General features: G+C 38.6%; 1 protein-coding gene across 2 annotated transcripts in view; it reads left to right on the forward strand.

Annotated features, from left to right (window-relative positions):
• Positions 1-18,788, forward strand: part of Cops4 (COP9 signalosome subunit 4) — a 38,510-nt gene that overhangs the window by 16,525 nt on the left and 3,197 nt on the right. Inside the window, exons 5-9 of one of the 2 annotated variants that reach the window (XM_013020248.1) lie at positions 2,897-3,050; positions 3,224-3,374; positions 12,502-12,672; positions 14,225-14,340; positions 17,529-17,613. In XM_013020248.1, the coding sequence (XP_012875702.1) occupies positions 2,897-3,050; positions 3,224-3,374; positions 12,502-12,672; positions 14,225-14,340; positions 17,529-17,613 (677 nt within the window). The remainder of the gene's footprint in view (positions 1-2,896; positions 3,051-3,223; positions 3,375-12,501; positions 12,673-14,224; positions 14,341-17,528; positions 17,614-18,788) is intronic. The other variant, XM_013020249.1, reaches the window with a different exon arrangement.

Raw genomic sequence — 18,788 nt, forward strand, 5'->3', positions numbered from 1 at the left:
GACCACTGGGGGAGAAGAAAATGAAAACTAGAATCTCACCACCCACTACAATATCTATTTATTTATTTATTAAGTGTGTGTGTGTGTGTGTGTGTGTGTGTGTGTGTGTTTGCCATTCCTGGGGTTTGCACTCAGGGTCTGGGCACTGTCCCTGTGCTGCTTTTTGTTTAAGGGTAGTGCCACTTGCAGCTTTTTCTGAGTAATTTATTGGAGACAAGAGGCTTGCAGACTTTCCTGCCTGGACTGGCTTTGAACTGCAGTCCTCAGATCTCAGTTTCCTGAGTACTATGATCATGGGTGTGAGCCATTAGTGCTTGACTGCTGTTAATATTTTGATATATATACAGAAGTACATTTTACTTGAATGGGAGAAATATATTTTACTGGTGTGTTATATACTGTTTAATCCTGCTTTTTCTGGTTTTATTTTTGTTTTGGGCAAGGGATGGTTTATGAGATAGGCTTCACTCTACAGCCCAGATTGCCCTGGAACTTGCTGTGTAGTCCAGGTGGGCCTTGCCCATGTGATCCTTTGCCTTCCAAGTGCCAGGATTATAGGCATATACCACCACTTCCAGCTCCTTTTTATTTTTTTCTTCTTTTGTGGTACTAGGGTTGGAATGCAGGACACTTGATAGGTAGGTACTCCACCATTTGAGCTATGACCCCAGTGTTTTTTTGCTTTTAGTTATTTTTCAGGTATGACCTCATATTTTTGCCCGGAATGACTTCATACTGCAATCCTCCCATCTATACCCTTGTGCAGAGCTGGGGTCATAGTCATGTACCACAAAGTCTGGCTTACTGATTTAGATGGGAGTCTCACTTTTTCTCCTGAGTATTCAAACTGTGATCCATTTGATTGCTGTTGCCTCCCAAGTAGCTAGAATTACAAACATGAGCCACTGTTTCTTGCCTCTCACTCACTTCAAAAAAAAAAAAAATACAGTGACCATGAGCACCTAATAACGATTACAGCTGCATAGTATTCCAATTTTTTTTGTGTGATAGTACCTGGGTTTGAACTGAGAACCTTGCACTCTTGCTTGGCTTTGTCATTCAAAGCTGGTATTCTACCGCTTGAACCATACCAGACTTTTCTGCCCTGGCTGGCTTCAAACTGCAGTCCTCTAGGTCTTAGCCTCCTGAGTAGGTAGGATTATAGATATCTGTGCCAGATTGTATTCCAGCTCTTTTATGCACCACATCATGATTGCCATAAATACTATATAAGTGATTTCCCTATTTTTTGTGTGTGTCAGTTATGGGGGCTTGGACTCTGGGCCTGAACGCTGTCCCTCAGTTCTTCAGTTCCAGGCAAGTGCTCTACCACTTGAGCCACTATGCCACTTCTGGTTTTCTGAGTGGTTCATTGAAGTCTCACAGACTTTCCTACCCGGGCTGGCTTTGAACTTCAATCCTCAGATCTCAGCCTCCTGAGTAGCTAGGATTACGGGCATGAGTCACCAGTGCCTGGTCCTGCTTTTTCTGATAAATAACTATAAATTAATGTTCTTACACATACATATGTAGGCACATCATTGTTTATCTTCTTAGGATTTATTATTTGTAGGTAAATATAGTTAGTGGGTTAAAGGCATCATAATTTAAAGAACTGAAGAGACCATTAGAGAGTATAGTGCCAGATTGTTCTCTTGGAAGCTTTTTTTTCCCCTTAATAACTTGGTTGGAGAGAATGCCACCAGATTGTTTTCTTGGAAGTTCGTGCTTTGCTTAATAACTTTAGGGTGATTATATACCACTAGTCCCTAAAATAGAGCAGATGCTTTTATTTATTTTATTTTGTTTTTATTTTTTTATTGTGAAAATACTGTACAGAAGGGTTACAATTACATGGGCGAGATAATGAGTACATTTCTTATCAAGCATTGTAGCCTCCTCCTTTGTTTCCCCTTGAGCAGATGCTTTTAAAAGAGCTTTAGGGCTGAGATGTACTTCAGTACCTCAGTGGCAGAATGCTTGCCTAGCAAGCATTATATGCTGGGTTCAATCCTCAATACTAAAAAATAAACGACCAGGAAAAAAATACATTAAAAAAAATAAAAAGCTGGGCACTGGTAGCTCATGCCTGTAACCTAGCTACTCAGGAGGCTAAGATCTGAGAATTGCAGTTAGAAGCCATCCCAGGCAGGAAAGGCTGTGAAACTCTTTTTTTTTTGGCCAGTCATGGGGCTTGAACTCAAGGCCTGGGGAGTGTCCCTGAACTCTTTCGCAAGGCTAGCACTCTACCATTTGAGTCACAGCACCACTCTGGCCTTTTCTGTTTGTGTGGTCTGAAGAATGGAACCCAGGGCTTCATGCATGCTAGGCAAACACTACCACTAAGCCACATTCCCAGCCCTCTATGAGACTCTTATCTCCAATAAACTACTCAAAAAAGTCAGAGATGGTGCTGTGACTCAAGTGGTAGAGCACTAGTCTTGAAGCTCAGGGACAGCACTCAGGCCCAGCCCCAGCACTGGCAAAAAAAAAAAAAAAGCTTTAGCATATGAGATTGCTTGAGGACTAGAAGATATAATGAGGTCAGTGATGGTAAAAATAATACAAGTTTAGTAAAACATATTTCAGTTATTGTGTGATATAATGCAGTAAAATGCTTAATTTCATTATATAAACATTATATTCATAATTATATGAATATATATGTGTATACGATATATGTATAAAATATATAATGTATATATAATGTGTGTACATATTATATGATATAATATATATGTATATTATATATGTATATAATATATATTCATATATTGTAATTATATGAATATAATGAACATTATATGACTATATTAGGAAAATGTAATATTTTTTAAATTCTAGAAGTTCTCTTGATAAACTATTGATTCGTTTTGTGTTTTCTGCTGTATCCTAGACAGTACAATGTAGATTATAAACTGGAGACTTACCTGAAGATTGCTAGGCTATATCTGGAGGATGATGATCCTGTTCAGGCAGAGGCTTACATAAATCGAGCATCATTGCTTCAGAATGAATCAACCAATGAACAGTTGCAGATACATTATAAGGTTTGGAGCTAGTTTGGACTTAATTTTATATTGGTAAATCATATCATGCCAAAATGTTCCAGAATGTCTGATATGTGCTTTCATATCTTAGTAATTCTCTTTGTTTTTTGCCTTCTCTCTTTCTTTTTTTCCATTTTATTTTTTTCCCTAATCGGATCATTTTTCTTCTATAGGTATGTTATGCACGTGTTCTTGATTATAGAAGAAAATTCATTGAAGCTGCACAAAGGTACAATGAGCTCTCTTACAAGACAATAGTCCACGAAAGTGAAAGACTAGAGGCCTTAAAACATGCTTTGCACTGTACCATCTTAGCATCAGCAGGTAAACATGCAATTTGTACCTAAATGAAGTTGGTTGTCTTTGTCTAATAACTTTAGGATGATTACTATTGAAAAATTTAGTAAAGAACTATTCTTATTCTTCTAGCTGAGATTACAGGTATCAGCTATCATACCTGAACTGAAATCATAATCTTTTGTTCCTGTCCTTCAGGGGCTTATGACTTTCTTATAATCCAAAATGTATTTAGTCTATACATAAGTAAGAATCACCAAAATTTTACTAGTTTCAACCATTGTCTAAAATTTCTGGTTCAGCAGGCTGCAGGTTGCTTATGCCTATAATCCTAGCTAATTTAGGAGGCAGTGATAAGGAGGATTTTGATTTGAGGCCTCCCCTGGCAAAAAGTTTACAAGATCCTGTCGCAACCAGTAGCTAGGTCTAGTAGAGTGTGCTTATCATCCCAGCTATGGTAGAGGCTGGGATAGGGACCAGCCTTGGCAAAAATAGTTTTCCGTAGCCCTTCTTAATAGAATAAGCAGGGTATGGTGGTGCACACCTGTCATCATCCCAGCTACTGCAGGAAGCATAAATAAATGGATCACAGTATAGGTCGGCCTGGAAAAAAGTGAGACCTTAACTCTAAAATAACCAGAGCAGGGGCTAGGAAGATGGCTCAGTGGTAGAGCGCTTGCCTTGCATGCATGAGGCTCTGGGTTTGATTCCCCAGCACCACATAAGCAAAAAGAAAAAAAGGCGGAAGTGGCGCTGTGGCTCAAGTGGTAGACCACTAGCCTTGAGCTGAGGGACAGTGCCCAGGCCCAGAGTTCAGGCCCCATGACTGGACCCCCCCCCACAAAAAAAAAAAAAAAAACAGAGCAAAAAGGGGATGGAAGTTAAACTCAAGTGGTAGAGTGAAGTCCTGAGTCAGACTCCTGTACTACCAAAAATAAAAATAAAAAAAAAAAAATCCAAGTTCAAGGCCTTCTTTGAAACTCAAGGCAGACCCTTAGCTGTGAGCCCCTGTAAAATCAGAAGATGATGATGTAATTCCAAAATACAATGAGTCAGAGTGAACATTCCCATTCTAAAAGGCAAGAATAGGGGAGTATCAAGGAAGGACCAAAGCAAGACTTCAGCCCTAGTAGAGTAAAATTACGTCCTGTTGCTCCGTATCTGGCAGCCAGGGTACACAGTTGTGTGATGTGAGCATGAGCACCAAAGGACTTGAATAGCCTGCCATATGCAGCTCAAAGGTCTCTCTTGGGTTGACTCTGCATACTGCTTGTCACTTTCTTCCCACATTCCTGCCATCTCAAATTCCTTGGTTCTCCACTGTATCCTCAGCTTTTCTCTAGCTTCATGTATCATTATTCAGGGTTTGGCTGCAAGGAATCCAACTTTGTTACCCATTTTCTAGCCTCCTAGGCTTTCTTTGAAATCTGATTGGAATTCTCCATAGTCCTATCAAACCAGCATCATGTGGTTGATGCCAACATCTGCTGCTAACTCAAGCATGGCCCCTGGGCCATGACGCTATAGTGGCCTCTGAGAATCTAGGTGGCTGAGCATGGTAAAATGGATCTTGCGGGGAGTAACTTCAGATGTGGTCCTTGGTCAGCAGCATACGCCTGTGACTCAAGGGAATGTCTTTTTTTTAATTGTAAAGATACTGTACAAAGGGGTTACAGTTACATGAGTAAGGTAATGAATACATTTCCTATCAAACATTGTTACCCCCTCCTTTTTTCCCCCCTACTATCCCCTCCCTCTTCAATTCCTCCCCCTCCCCAAGTTGTAGAGTTCATTTTCAACATAGTGTCTTGTACATCTCATTGTTACAATGGGTCAACCTGTATTCTTGTTTCAGCATTTTGTTATTTCCCTTCCCCTCCCCAAATTAGAAAAATACATATGCAAGATGCAGTGCACCAGAATCAAATACAATGAAAATGGGTTATACCATGGGGGAAGAACATACAAAAGAAACAAAATCACATAGTACTTAAAAACAACAGTGACAAAGATAAACCCTCTGTGTCCCTATCTTGGGGTTCATTTCGCTTAGCATCATCTATATGGTCATATATGATATAGACCTTTTCTGCTTGTTTGGTAAGATTATCCTAGATGTATACTAGTTATTGTAAATAAGGGAAACCATGGGACCTATGTTTCTTTGGATCTGGCTTACTTCACTTAATATAATTTTTTCCAAATCTTTCCATTTCCTAACAAATTAGGCAGTGTCATTCTTTCTAATCGAGCATAGAATTCCATTGTGTATGTGCATGTGTGTGTGCATGTGCGTGTGCGCGTGTGCGTGTGTGTGTGCGTGTGTGTGTGTGTGTGTGTGTGTGTGTATCACACATTTTCTTGATCCATACATCTACTGAGAAGCATTTCGGTTGGTTCCATATCTTAGCTATGGTGTATAATGCTGTGGTAAACATAGTTGTGCTGATAGCTTTACTATGGTCTTGTTTGTGATCATTTGGGTAAATGCCCAGAAGTGCTGGGTCATAGAGGAGCTTTATGTGTAGTCTTTTGAGGAACCTCCATAATGCTTTCCAAAATGGTTGAACTCCTAGCAACAATGCAGTAGAGTTCCCTTTTGGCTACACCCCCTTCAGTTGTTATGAGATTTCTTGATTATAACCATTCTAACTGGGATAAGGTGGAATCTCAGTGTTGTTTTGATTTGCATGTCTTTTATGTTCAGAGAAGTTGAACATTTCTTCATGTGTCTACTGGCCATTCTTATTTCTTCTCAGAGAAGTCTCTCTTTAAGTCTTTAGCTCACTTATTAACGAGGCGATTGTTTCTTTGAGAATTTGTTTTTGGAGGATTTAATTTTTTGAGTTCTAAGTATATGTTAGATATGAGGCCCTTGTCCATTGTATGGCTAGTGAAGATCTTCTCCCAATCCATGGGCTTTCTATTGATCTTGCTAGCTATGTTCTTGATCATGCAGAAGCTCTGCAGTTTCATGCAATCCTATTTATTGTGTTACTGGGTCTTTATTAAGAAAATTTTGGGGGCTGGGAAGGTGGCTCAGTAGTAGAGCTCTTGCCTTGCATGCATGAGGCCCTGGGTTCGATTCCTCAGCACCACATAAGCAAAAAGAAAAAAAGCCGCAAGTGGCGCTGTGGCTCAAGTGGTAGAGTGCTAGCCTTGAGCTGAAGAGCTGAGAGACAGCGCCCAGGCCCAGAATTCAGGCCTCACGACCGGACCCAAAAAAAAACAACAACAAAAAAACGAAAAAGAAAAAGAAAATTTTGGTCTGTGCCAAGGAGCCTTAGAGTTTCTCCTGTTCCTTCCTGTTATGTTTTCAGGGTGTCTGATTTTACTTCAAGGTCTTTTATCCATTTGGAGTTGATTCTGGTGCATGGTGATATATAAGGATCTACCTTTAGTTTTCTACAGGTGTTTAACCAATTTTGCCAGCACTATTTACTAAAGAGGCTGTCTTTCTTCCATTCTGTATTTTTAGCTTCCTTATCGAAGATTAGGTGGCTGTAGATCTGTGGATTCATTTCTGGGTCTTTAGTTTTATTCCATTGATCTTCAGGTCTGTTCTCAAGGAAAAGTCTTTAAAAGAAGAAAAATAAACCACTTTAATTGTACAAAGGGATTGCCAGTTACCAAAGCAGTTTATAAATATAGTGCATCTTGATCAAGGGAAAGTGTTTTAAGTGAATTTACACATTTACATTCTTGTGATTGCAAGACCCATCAGATAAGTGGCATCTCTGATCTCTGAGAATTATCCTAGTGGAAAGGACTTACTTAGCTTAATGGCCATAACCTGAATGAATCCTGGGCTGTGTTGAAATTTTCTCAGCCAATTCATTAGTCTGTCATTACTTTGAAATTTATTCAGCATCTTAGTACTTGGCCAAAATGTAGAGAGTTTTCCCCCAGAATGTCATAGTCATGGTCTTTAGTCCAGTTTCCAGTAGCTTCCTCATCCCCATCTGAAACCTCATTATTGTTGATATTTAGTCCTCTGACCTCTCACCACAGCTGTTCATGAAGCATTCTGGGGCTTCTCTAGACTTCATTTCCAGACTTACTCAGATTGCTTCCACAGACCAGTTCCAAAGGCTCCTGAACCTCATATCCCTGCAGTCAGAGCAGTGACGCCACTCTTGCTACCGTGTTTCTGTGTTTGTTAGTTACTGGTTGCTTTATGGTGGATAGGAGGCAACAGGGAGGTGCAGGACAAGACACAGTCCCAAGAACATGTTCCCTAGTGACCTACTTCTCTGGCTGAGGTTTCCTCTCCTAAAGTTTCTTCCATCTCCCAAAATAGTGTCCCCAGCTGAGGACCATGTATTCAACACGTGAACATTTAGGTTGTATTTCATATTCAAATCGTAACAGATAGCATATGTACAATTTGGTCACTTACTTTATGTAACTAAATGTCAGAATTCTTTACACGTCACTACATATATTTTGGTTTTCTGTTGTCTGGCAAGATATACTATAAATATAGTATATCTTGACCAGTGTCACCCCTTTCAACCTTTTCACTCATCCCTCCCCTACTACCCCCTTCTCTCATTCTTAATTTTGTAGGATATACATTGGATTCTTATCTCTATTCCTCCCTATTCATTAGTCTACCCCTTTGGCTTTATCTTAATATATTTTGTCAGTTACAGACAATGCCCAGTAAAGGTCCCAAGGTTCAGAATTTTAACTGTTGAGAGAGTATACACTGAGCTAGTCATGGCACTACACACTGTAATATCAGTTACTCAGGAAGTAGAAGCAGAATTTCATGTTTGAGGCAAGCCTGGGTAAATGTAGCAAGATCCTGGCTCCAAAAAACAAAAATCAAAGAACCATAGGTGCGGCGCAAATGCAGGACTTGCCTGGCATGCCTGTGTCCCTGAGTTCAGTCCTTAGCGATGTTCATGAATACCTCATTTCTCACACAGGTGCTACCAGATTTTTTTTTGTCTTTGCCAGTCTGTTATCTCACTTTAGTTTTATTGCACATTTAGTTGGTAATGAATCCACATTTAATACATAATATACATTTATTTTGTAATGAATGGTCTTTGAAGATCCTTTTATGTTTAAAAAAACACTATTGACAAACCTATACTGTTTTTCTGGATGATTATGTGCCGTGTCCACTGGCCGTTTGTACAGTTTCTTTGTTCTTTTTTCAGTGTCATAGTAAACTCACGACGAAAGTTTTTTTCCCCCAATTTGTTGCCTATTTTAGCCTTTATGACATGCAGAAACACAAATTAATGCTCTTTATTTGTTCTGGGGATTCAAAATAAGTCCTCACACTAAGCATTTGTACTACCACTCAGCTACAAACCCAGTTCCTATTTTTTATTCTGTCATATTTTATTTTGTCATATTTAAATTGGGGTGTGTGTGTGTGTGTGTGTATGTGTGTGTACGTGTGTGCGTGCGTGCGTGCGTGCATGCCAGCCAGCCAGTCCTGGGGCTTGGCCCTGTCTCTGAACCTTTTTGCTCAAGTCTTGTCTTCTACCACTTGAACCACAGCTCCATTTCCAGCTTTTTGGTGGTTAAGAGTCTCACAGACTTTGCTGCCCTAGCTGACTTTTAACCTCAATCCTTATGTCTCAGCCTCCTGAGTAGCAAGTATTATAGGCATATGAGTCAGCAGTGCCCAACCATTTTTTTTGGCAGTTGTAGGGCTTGAGCTCAGGCCCTGGGTGCTGTCCCTGGGCTCTTTTGTTCAAGGCTAGCACTCTACCACTTTGAGCCACAGTGCCACTTCCTGTTTTCTGGTGGTTAATTGGAGATAAGAGTCTCATGGACTTTCTGGCCTGGGCTGGCTTTGAACCATGATCCTCAGATCTCAGCCTCCTAAGTAGCTAGGATTACAGGCATGAGCCACTGGTGCCGTAGCATATTTTAATTTTTGTTTGTGATACTAGAGATTTAAAAAAGAAAAAACAGTTCGTCAGACAAATTTGAAACAAAGGACATTCTATCCAATTTTCTTGAACTCTTCCAAAGACAGTATTTTGCCAGGAATAGCAATTCAAGCCTGTAACCCTAAGCTACTTGGGAAATAGAGGATCATAGTTTGAAACTAGCCCAGTCCAAAAAACAGACAAGCAAACAGTTTATGAGCTATTCAGCTGGGATAACGGGTGTGAACTACTGTGCCTTGCTGCTTACCTGATTTAATTTTAAGTATTTCCTGTGAATTGGAGGTTGGTTAGCTAAAGGCTAGACTAGATTCAGGTTAAAAAAATCTCTCCAGAATGCCTCAATTATGTCCATGTAATTTCATTGTCTCACAGCAGAGGGCGCAAGAGCAGGTTTTTCACTATTTGGTGCTTCGATTGGTGATTTGGCTTAAGCTAGACTCCATTGTAAAGGCACATTTTTCTCTTTGCATCTTCTCTATAATCTCTAGGATGCTGCTTTGATAACCTACAAAAATCTTATTTCTTTTTACATAATTTGGTACCCATTAATAATTTTTCCTTAGATCTCTTAATTGTGTTATATATTCCAAAGTGATAATTTGCTAGTTCTATTCCTAAGCATGAGCTTTATCACCTTTTGTATAACATTGAACTTTTTTTGTTTATTTTTCTACTTGTAATTTATGTATTTAAAAGTGCACATATGAGTAATATGTAGTTGGATAAACTTTCACAAACAGAACATCCCTTTTTACCAGTTTTCAGAACAAGAAACAGAATACTCAGAGCCCCCTCTGTGAAGAACAATCTAGTCCTTAGTTTTACATACGTGAACTCATACAGTACATTCATTCCTGTCTTGCTTCTTGTGCTTTTGATGAAATTTACCCATATTGTTATGTCTTGTACTTTATTTTCATTGTTGCATAACATTTCATTGTATGAACACTGCTAGTAAGAATAGAATTGCTAAGAATACTTTTGTATATTTGACTTGGGTTTTCACTTATTGAGTGTTATAATAAGTTGAAGTAATCATTTTTAATGTTCAGCTTGTCTCAAATATAACTAGGTCATATCTTTTTTACAAGGCTCCATTAGTCTTTGAATATTTTCTTGCATTTTAGAATAAAAAGATGCTTTACTGAAACACAAATTGACTTAGGGGGATGGAGACTAAAAGGAGGGGTGGAAACAAGTGGAACAGGAATGGTGGGCAAATACAACTCTTCTACTCAGTGTACATATGTGGAGACTGAACTAGGACACTTGAGAAGAGGACTGGCTTGGGATAGATGTGAGGGAGAGGTAAAATATTAGAAGTGACTGTTCAAGATGTATTGTTATGTTAAATTGGAGCCCCTTTTTACAACTATTTGAAGAAAATATATTTTTTTAAAAGATGCTTCATCATGCTGAAGCCTTAGGTTCAGTCCCTAGAATAAAAAAGGAAAGTGGTAACATGGCGCCAGTGGCTCCCGCCTGTAATCCTAGCTACTCAAGAGACTGAGATCTGAGGATCACAGTTCAAAGCCAGCCCAGGAAAGTCTTTTCTCCAATAAACCACTAGAAAAGCAGAAGTGGCGCTGTGGCTCAAGTGGTAGAGCACTCGCCTTGATCTGAAGAGCACAAGGGGCAGTGCCCAAGCCCAGAGTTCAAGCCCCATGACTGGCCAAAAAAAAGTGGTGGACATCAAGCCTATATTCTCTTTCCTCTTTGAACCTCAGTCCTCAGATCTCAGCCTTTTGAGTATCTAGGGTTACAGGTGTGAGCCAGTGGTGCTGAGCTCTTCTTTTAATGGAATTTTGGCACTAGGAATGCTCACAGCTACTAGATCTCATTGTTGTTAGGTTCTTTTCTCCTACAGACTTGGGAATATACTTAAAAGCAAAAGATTTATTGGTAGCATTTTTTCCATTAGTTAGATATTTTTATATCATCAGTTACACGAATGTTCTTGAAACTAAAACTTGAAACTGTGACTGTTGAGTCCAGTAGTGTGCCACTCCTGGAGCTGGACTTCAGGGCCTCGCACTCTCATTTGCTCAAGGCTGACGTGCTACCCCTTGAGCCATTCCTCCACTTGAATAATGTTTATGAGAGAAATATTCACCTTCTATAGATTTTTGTCTTTAGACAAGATCTGACTGTGTTGCCAGATTGTCCTTGAACTAGTAATTCTTCCTTAATTGCTGAGATTAGAGTCATGAATGACCATTAGAGGCTTATAAATCATTCTCTTATATTAAGAATGTAATGGATGTTCATTGCAGAAATATAATAATCAGAAAGAAGAAAATACAATCAATCACCTATGATTCCAGACTTAGACTATTTTGATCTCTATCCTGGTTTTTACATATGAATATTCAGTCATTGCATTTTCTACAGATTCAGTGTTTATGAATCTACCTACTCACTAAAATATATCTTAAACTAACCTCAAAGACAGTGCTTATAGTGCTTTCATTGTCATTTGCAGTCATTGGCAAGTGTGCAAAACAACTGAGATTATTTCTGGCTGAGATTGAACTAATAGAATCTCTTTTTGTTTCAGTTTTCAAACTAGCAGCAAGTTTCCTCGTTTTTTTACTTAGTATTACACTTTTATGCTCTATATCTGTGGTTTTGTTGTTTAAAACCCACCATACAGTTGAAAACCTCCTGTGTTCTATTATTATTATTGTTACTGTTATTTGTGGTGCTGTGGCTGTAACCAGGGCCTTGCTTATGCTAGGCAAGCACTCTCATACTGAGTGACATCCTCACCCTTCTAATGTTCTTAAGTGCAGAGATGTGCATTACATAGAAAATACATGTGTTAGATAAGCTTCCATTTAGGCAGAGTTACAGTACTGACTATAGTGTGTGTGTGTGTGTGTGTGTGTGTGTGTGTGTGTGTGTGTGTCTGAGTGTCTGTGTTTATGTCTATGTCTGTGTCTGTGTCTATGTCTGTGTCTGTGTGCTGAATCAACAGTATATATAAAACAAAACACTTTACACATGAAGACATAAAGTTATAGATTAATTGGCTATCAAAACCTTGCTAAGGCTACTGGGAACCAAACCTGTATTTCCTGTAGAATCAACAGTTGACTGTTCACTAATTTAGTGGTGGCAGCAACTTCATTGAACATAGCCACCATGGTTCATGAGAATTGCAAAACTGGGGTCATAAAAGGTGATGATTTCTGATTAAAGAAACATTGTAAAAGATTTGACCTATGTTTCTGTAGGACAGCAGCGTTCTCGGATGCTGGCTACTCTGTTTAAGGATGAAAGGTGCCAGCAACTGGCTGCATATGGGATTCTAGAGAAAATGTACCTAGATAGGATCATCAGAGGAAACCAACTTCAAGAATTTGCTGCCATGCTGATGCCTCACCAGAAAGCAACTACAGCTGATGGTAATGACATGTCATACTCACATGTGGTGTTAAATATTTAGGAACAGACTACAGGAGAAGTCCATTGGAAACAGCTTGCTGTCTTAGAATTCTCTTTTACACTCTGATTTTCACGAAGAATAATATATTGACTGTAGGTGAATGGCATACACAGATAAGGATACCTGGTGTATTTTTAAATGGTCCTTACTGGAAAGCATTTTGTGAAATAATGCATTTTTTTTTTGAAACTTGATGGAGCAGAACGATTGTAGACTATAATGCCTGATTTAATAAAACTTTAAACTTTCTTGAACATACTAAATTTAAGATGTTTATAAAATGCCTAAGTAAAGATGTTACTTCAATAGTTTTGGCTGTATGAGTCTGAGTTCAGAAAAGATTTAGAATAGATGACTGGATTTGATGATGGTCATCAGCATATTCATGCATATTGGGATAATGTTGGAAGAAAGAAAAGGTGAAGGTACAAAATTGAGCTCTTTCATTTTAAGGTAAGGAACAAAGGAAGACTAAGAATTGGGAGTGAAAGGGTAAAGGTGGAAAATCCTGGGTGAAGGCTGTGAATGTAGCTTAGCAGTAGAATGTTTGCTTAGCATGCATGAGGTCCTGGGTTCAAGTCTCAGCATCATCAATAAAAGGGGAAGAGGAGTGAGAATTTATGAGAAGGAAGGGTTCTCAGTATGCACTTGAAGTATCATTAAATATACCTTGTCATAGTATGTGGACCATAGTAAATGCTCAGTAGGAATATTGTACAAGAATTCTCTAACCCCCTTCCGGATGGGTCATAAGTCCTGAATTTTATCTGGTGATAATATTTCCCTCCTTCCCTCTCTCCCTCCCTTTCTTCTTAATTTCTTTTTTTTTAAACTGGTCCTAGGCCTTGAAAACTCTGAGTCTGTGTGCAAGGCTAATGCTCTACCACTTGAGTCACAGCACCACTTCTGGCTTTTTCCATTTATGTGGTGCTGAGTAATTGAACCCAGAGCTTCATGCATGCTAGGCAAGCACTCTACCATTAAGCCACATTCCAGGCCCATGTTTTTCCTTTCTTAAATGAGGATTCTGTGCATGATTTTTGAGGAGAGTTAGCTGATTATATCTTTTGGACATTTGTCACATTTACCTCAAAAAAAGGTGTTTGTTGGAGTGACCAAAAGATGGAAGAACAGGGATTTTATTGAGTTTATGGAATAGGCTGCTTGATTGTTGTGCTTCTGCTTGCTAATAAAAGTTTATGTTTATAACAGGAAAAGAAAAGTTAATGATTTTTGATAGCTAGCCTGAAGAAGCTAAGCCCAACCCAAAGAGTTGTATGTATTCACTTAGTATAGTTCCTTACTAATCACTCATTTCTTAAATACTTTTTTATCTTTAATTGTATGTGAACCAAACTGTCAAGCAATTTTGGTTACTTTTAATATGTTGGTTAGAAGAATAAAGATGATGGTTATGTGTTATTGTATATCTAGACATTTTTAGGAAAAGATACATCTTTTTAAATTATGAAACTTGTTTCAAACTTGTAATAATTTTATTTTTATTTAAGGTTCTAGTATCTTGGACAGAGCTGTTATTGAACACAATTTGTTGTCTGCAAGCAAACTATATAATAATATTACCTTTGAAGAACTTGGAGCTCTTTTAGAGATTCCTGCTGCTAAGGTATTTTCTTGACTCATATACATACAGGGAAGTTAGGACCCCAAACTACCGAAAGTGACAAGAGAATCTCTTATCACTACAATAGATGTAATTGACAACTACAATAGAAATTACTCAGCAAAAGGCTCAAGTAAATGGAAATTATTGAAATAACAAAATACTACTGTAATTACCTTAGTATTCTTGGATTTTTTTTTTTTTGGGGGTCAAATCATGAGGCTTGAACTTTGGGCCTGGGCACTGTCCCTCAGCTCTTCAGCTCAAGGCTAGCACTCTACCACTTGAGCCACAGTGCCACTTCTGGCTTTTTTCTTTTTGCTTATGTGGTGCTGAGGAATCGAACCCAGAGCCTCAGGCATGCAAGGCAAGCACTCTACCACTGAGCCACCTTCCCAGCCTGGATTTTTTTTTTTAACTGCAGTAGGATTTGAAGTCAGGGTCTTGAACTTGTTAGGAAAGTTCTATACTCATGGAACCATACTTTCAGCCACTGTTTTGGGTTTTTTAAATAGTGTTTTGTGACAAAGTTTTCTAGAATGAAATTTTTTCTTTCTTTTTTGGTCGGTTGTGGGGCTTGAACTCTGGGCTTGGGCGCTGTCCCTGTGCTCTTCAGCTCAAGGCGAGTGCTCTACTGCTTGAACCACAATGCCTGGTTTTCTAGTGTTTTATTGGAGATAAGAGTCTCACGGACTTTCCTGCCCGGCCTGGCTTTGAACCGCAATCCTCAGATCTCAGCTTCCTGAGTAGCTAGGATTACAGGTGTGAGTCACTGGCGCCCAGCTAGAATGAAATTCTTTTAGGAGTTCCAAGGTTATGATATTTATTTCATATGTATATCTTTGTTGGGCTGTGAAGGTAGCTCAGTTGTAGAGTGCTTGCCTCACATGCATGAGGCCCTGGGTTTGATTCCTCAGTACCACAAAAACAGAAAAAGCCAGAAGTGGCACTGTGGCTCAAGTGGTAGAGTGCTAGCCTTGAGTTGAAGAGCTCAGGGACAGGGCCCAGGCCCAGAGTTCAAGCCCCACAGCCAACCAAAAAAAAAAAAAAGAATATCTTTGTTTACCATCTGTTTGTCTACTTTGTAGTGATTCCTGATTTCTGTTATTTTAGATCTTTGTTGTTGCTGTTTGTTGTAGTCTTGTTGTATAGCTCAAGTTGGCCTTTAGCCTGAAGTCTTCCTTCCTCAGCCTTCTTATAAGTGCCAGAATTAGAGGTATATGACACCATACCTGAAAGACATTTTAGATTTTGATACATAAATCTTATATCTTCTTTTTTCATACCTAGACAGACTCAAAGGTTAAACATTTTATCTCCTTAGGAGAATGACTGGTATTATGAGCCCCTACTATTCTGTTTTAACTTCTGTGTTTGGTTTTATTTAAGAAATTGACTTATTGGGGCATTTAATTTCATCCTTAAGTTTTGGTTACCATCCATAAATTCCCAACGAAGTACTAATCTAGAAGGTATTTCAACTATCATTTATCAAGCGTTCTCTTAATTTTAGTAATACTAAAAGTAATCAAGCTTACTTTTACCTTAAGGTCAGGTGGTTATGGGTCATATCCTCTTGTATCTGTTTGTGAAATTTTAATTTATTATTTTCTAACAATTTCTTGCACAGTACAGTAGAGAAAGTAGGTAAGTTTGGAAACCACGATTTCTGTTACCATTTATAAGCTGCTTCCTGCTAAGATTGTGAGGCATAATCTTGCTGAGACCAAGATGAGTGAATATACTAGTAATAAGTAACTCATGGTAGTCATATGTCTTCAGGAGCTAGATAGAGAGCTTTTTGTTTCTCTTTAATTTTTTAAATTCTTTCAGTTTCCTTTTGAATTTGAGTATCTATTCCTCCTTTACTTTTCAACTAAAATTCTACCTTGTTTGGATGCATGTATGGAAATAACACAATGAAATGCAGTCATACCATTAATATATATTAAAAACAGAAGGGATGATTAAAAGAATTTTGGTGTTGGGCATGGTGGCATATGCCTGTATTCTGAGCACCTTGCAAGCCAAGCAAGATAATGAGTTCAAGGTCAGCCTATGTTACAGAAGTGAGACCTTGTCTCAAAAAAAAAAAAAAGAGTGTGGAAACAATAAATGTGGAAATTGAAGTGAAATAAAAGTTTGGGTTTCGGTTGACTCCTTCTTTTCTTGTTGTTGTTTGGTCCTGGGGCTTGAACTCAGGGTCTGGATGCCATTTCTTAGCTTTTTTGCTCAAGGCTAGTATTCCACTTGAGCCACAGCTCGGTTTCTGGCTTTTTAGCTGGTTAATTGGAGATAAGAATCTCACAGATTTTCTTGCCTGGGATGTCATCAAAACCACAATCAGATCTCAGCTTCCTAAATTGCTAGGATTCCTAGATGTGACTGATTTTTTAGCTATAGATTCCAGCAAGTAGAAGAAAAAGATATTTTTTTACTTTGATTTTTGATCAGAGATTAAAAATTGGTGAACAGGCTTCTTTCCTTAAAGCTCATATCAAAAAAGCAAAACAATAGCAAAAAACAGTTAAGTTCTAGTGGCTCATAACTTGTCATAGCTACCCAAGAGATTGAGACCTAGAGGAATCAGGTTCAAAGCCAGCCCAAGAACATTCAGTGAACATATGTGAAAATAGAGCTAGCTAAATTGAGGGTATGGGTGGGAATGTGAAAGATGGGGAAAAATGATGAAAGGGGTGACGTGGATCAAGATGCATTGTACTTATAGACTAGCATGTTGAACTGAACCCTTTGTACAACTACCTAAATACTAAAGAAGACTCCATCTCCAATTAACCAGTGGAAAGTAGATTGGAAGCATGGCTCAAGTGGTAGAGTGGCAGCTGGGCAAGCCAGTCTAGCAAGCCCTGAATGCAAGCCTTAGTACCAGGAAAAGGGAAAAAAAAAACCCAAACCCCAAAACAATTAAAGCAATGGATTACACCCAGAAAGAATAAGAAAATAGATTTACAAGTGGTATTCATCTAATGATGACAAATGAACACATATGTGCAAGTAACATAATTTAAGTTCTGTTTTTTATTTACTTTTTTAAATAGTAATTTTTTTTCACTTTAGTTATTTATTGTTTATATGGTACCCGGAATCAAACCCAGGGCCTCATGCATGCTGAGCAAACACTCTACCACTAAGCCACATTCCCAGACCTGTTTTTTATTGTTTTTTTACAGGCAGAAAAAATAGCATCTCAAATGATAACGGAAGGACGTATGAATGGATTTATTGACCAGATTGATGGAATAGTTCATTTTGAAAGTAAGTTTTGTGTATTTTTTCTAATGGAATGGCAATAAACTATTATGTATTTATTACTAAAATATGTCGATTTCTTTTGACTCCGAATTTTACTACTAGAGTGCACTTATTTCCAAAGGAACTTATTTTTTTCTTTCTGTTTATGTGGTACTGAAGAATTGAACCCAGGGCTTCATGCATGCCAGGCAAACACTCTATTGCTAAGCCACATTCCCAGCCCTTCAAAGGAAATATTTTAAGATAATTTAAAAAAGTTAATTTGTCGGGGCTGGGAAGGTAGCTCAGTGGTAGAGCGTTTGCCTTGCATGCATGAGGTCCTGGTTTCCATTCCTCAGCACCACATAAGCAGAAAAAGCTGGAAGTGGTGCTGTGGCTCAAGTGGTAGAGCGCTATTCTTGAGCTGAAGAGCTAAGGGACAGCGCCCAGGCCCAGAGTTCAGGCCCCACGACTGGACCCCCCCCCCCAAAAAAAAGTTAATTTGTCAATCTACTTAACGCAACATTTTGTAAACTGAGGAAAAACTTAAAACTTGAATTGTATCCGTTTTCTCTTTTCCCTATGAAACATTTACTGGGCTCATACCATGTATCAGGCATGTGGAAATAACAGCTGCATTTCCTATTATCAGCTCATTACACTAATGGAAGCAGGCAAGGAAGTGTCTCTTGGTATTCTCATTGTCTGATCTTTTCATCTCCTCATTCCCATCTCTGTTACATCTGGGACCTTTCTGTACCCAGAACTGTTGCACCTGTAAAATTTTCATTTGAAATACTTTTTCACTCTGTTTGTAGGATCTGTCTCAGTTATTCCCACTTACAGCTCTCCCCTCACCACATGGGAGCTGCTGGTCCATTAATTCTTCTATTTACTTCCAGTCAGTGCAGCCCATTTTTGTCTTTTCTATTTAACTTGGATTTATGATCCATCAGTTCAGTTACTTTTTTTCCCTACAAATACCCTATAATATTAACTTGCCTGTTGACTTTTTTTTTTTTTTTGGTGATACTAAAGTTTTGAGCTCAGCACTTCATTCTACTATTTGAGCTATGCTCCCAGCCATCCCTTTTACTCTCTCTCTCTCTTTCCTTCCTTCCTTCCTTCCTTCCTTCCTTCCTTTCTTTCTTTCTTTCTTTCTTTCTTTCTTTCTTTCTTTCTTTCTTTCTTTCTTTCTT

This window comes from Dipodomys ordii, unplaced genomic scaffold (genome assembly GCF_000151885.1).
Source record: "Dipodomys ordii isolate 6190 unplaced genomic scaffold, Dord_2.0 Scaffold49, whole genome shotgun sequence".
In the NCBI taxonomy this organism is placed as follows: domain Eukaryota; kingdom Metazoa; phylum Chordata; class Mammalia; order Rodentia; family Heteromyidae; genus Dipodomys; species Dipodomys ordii.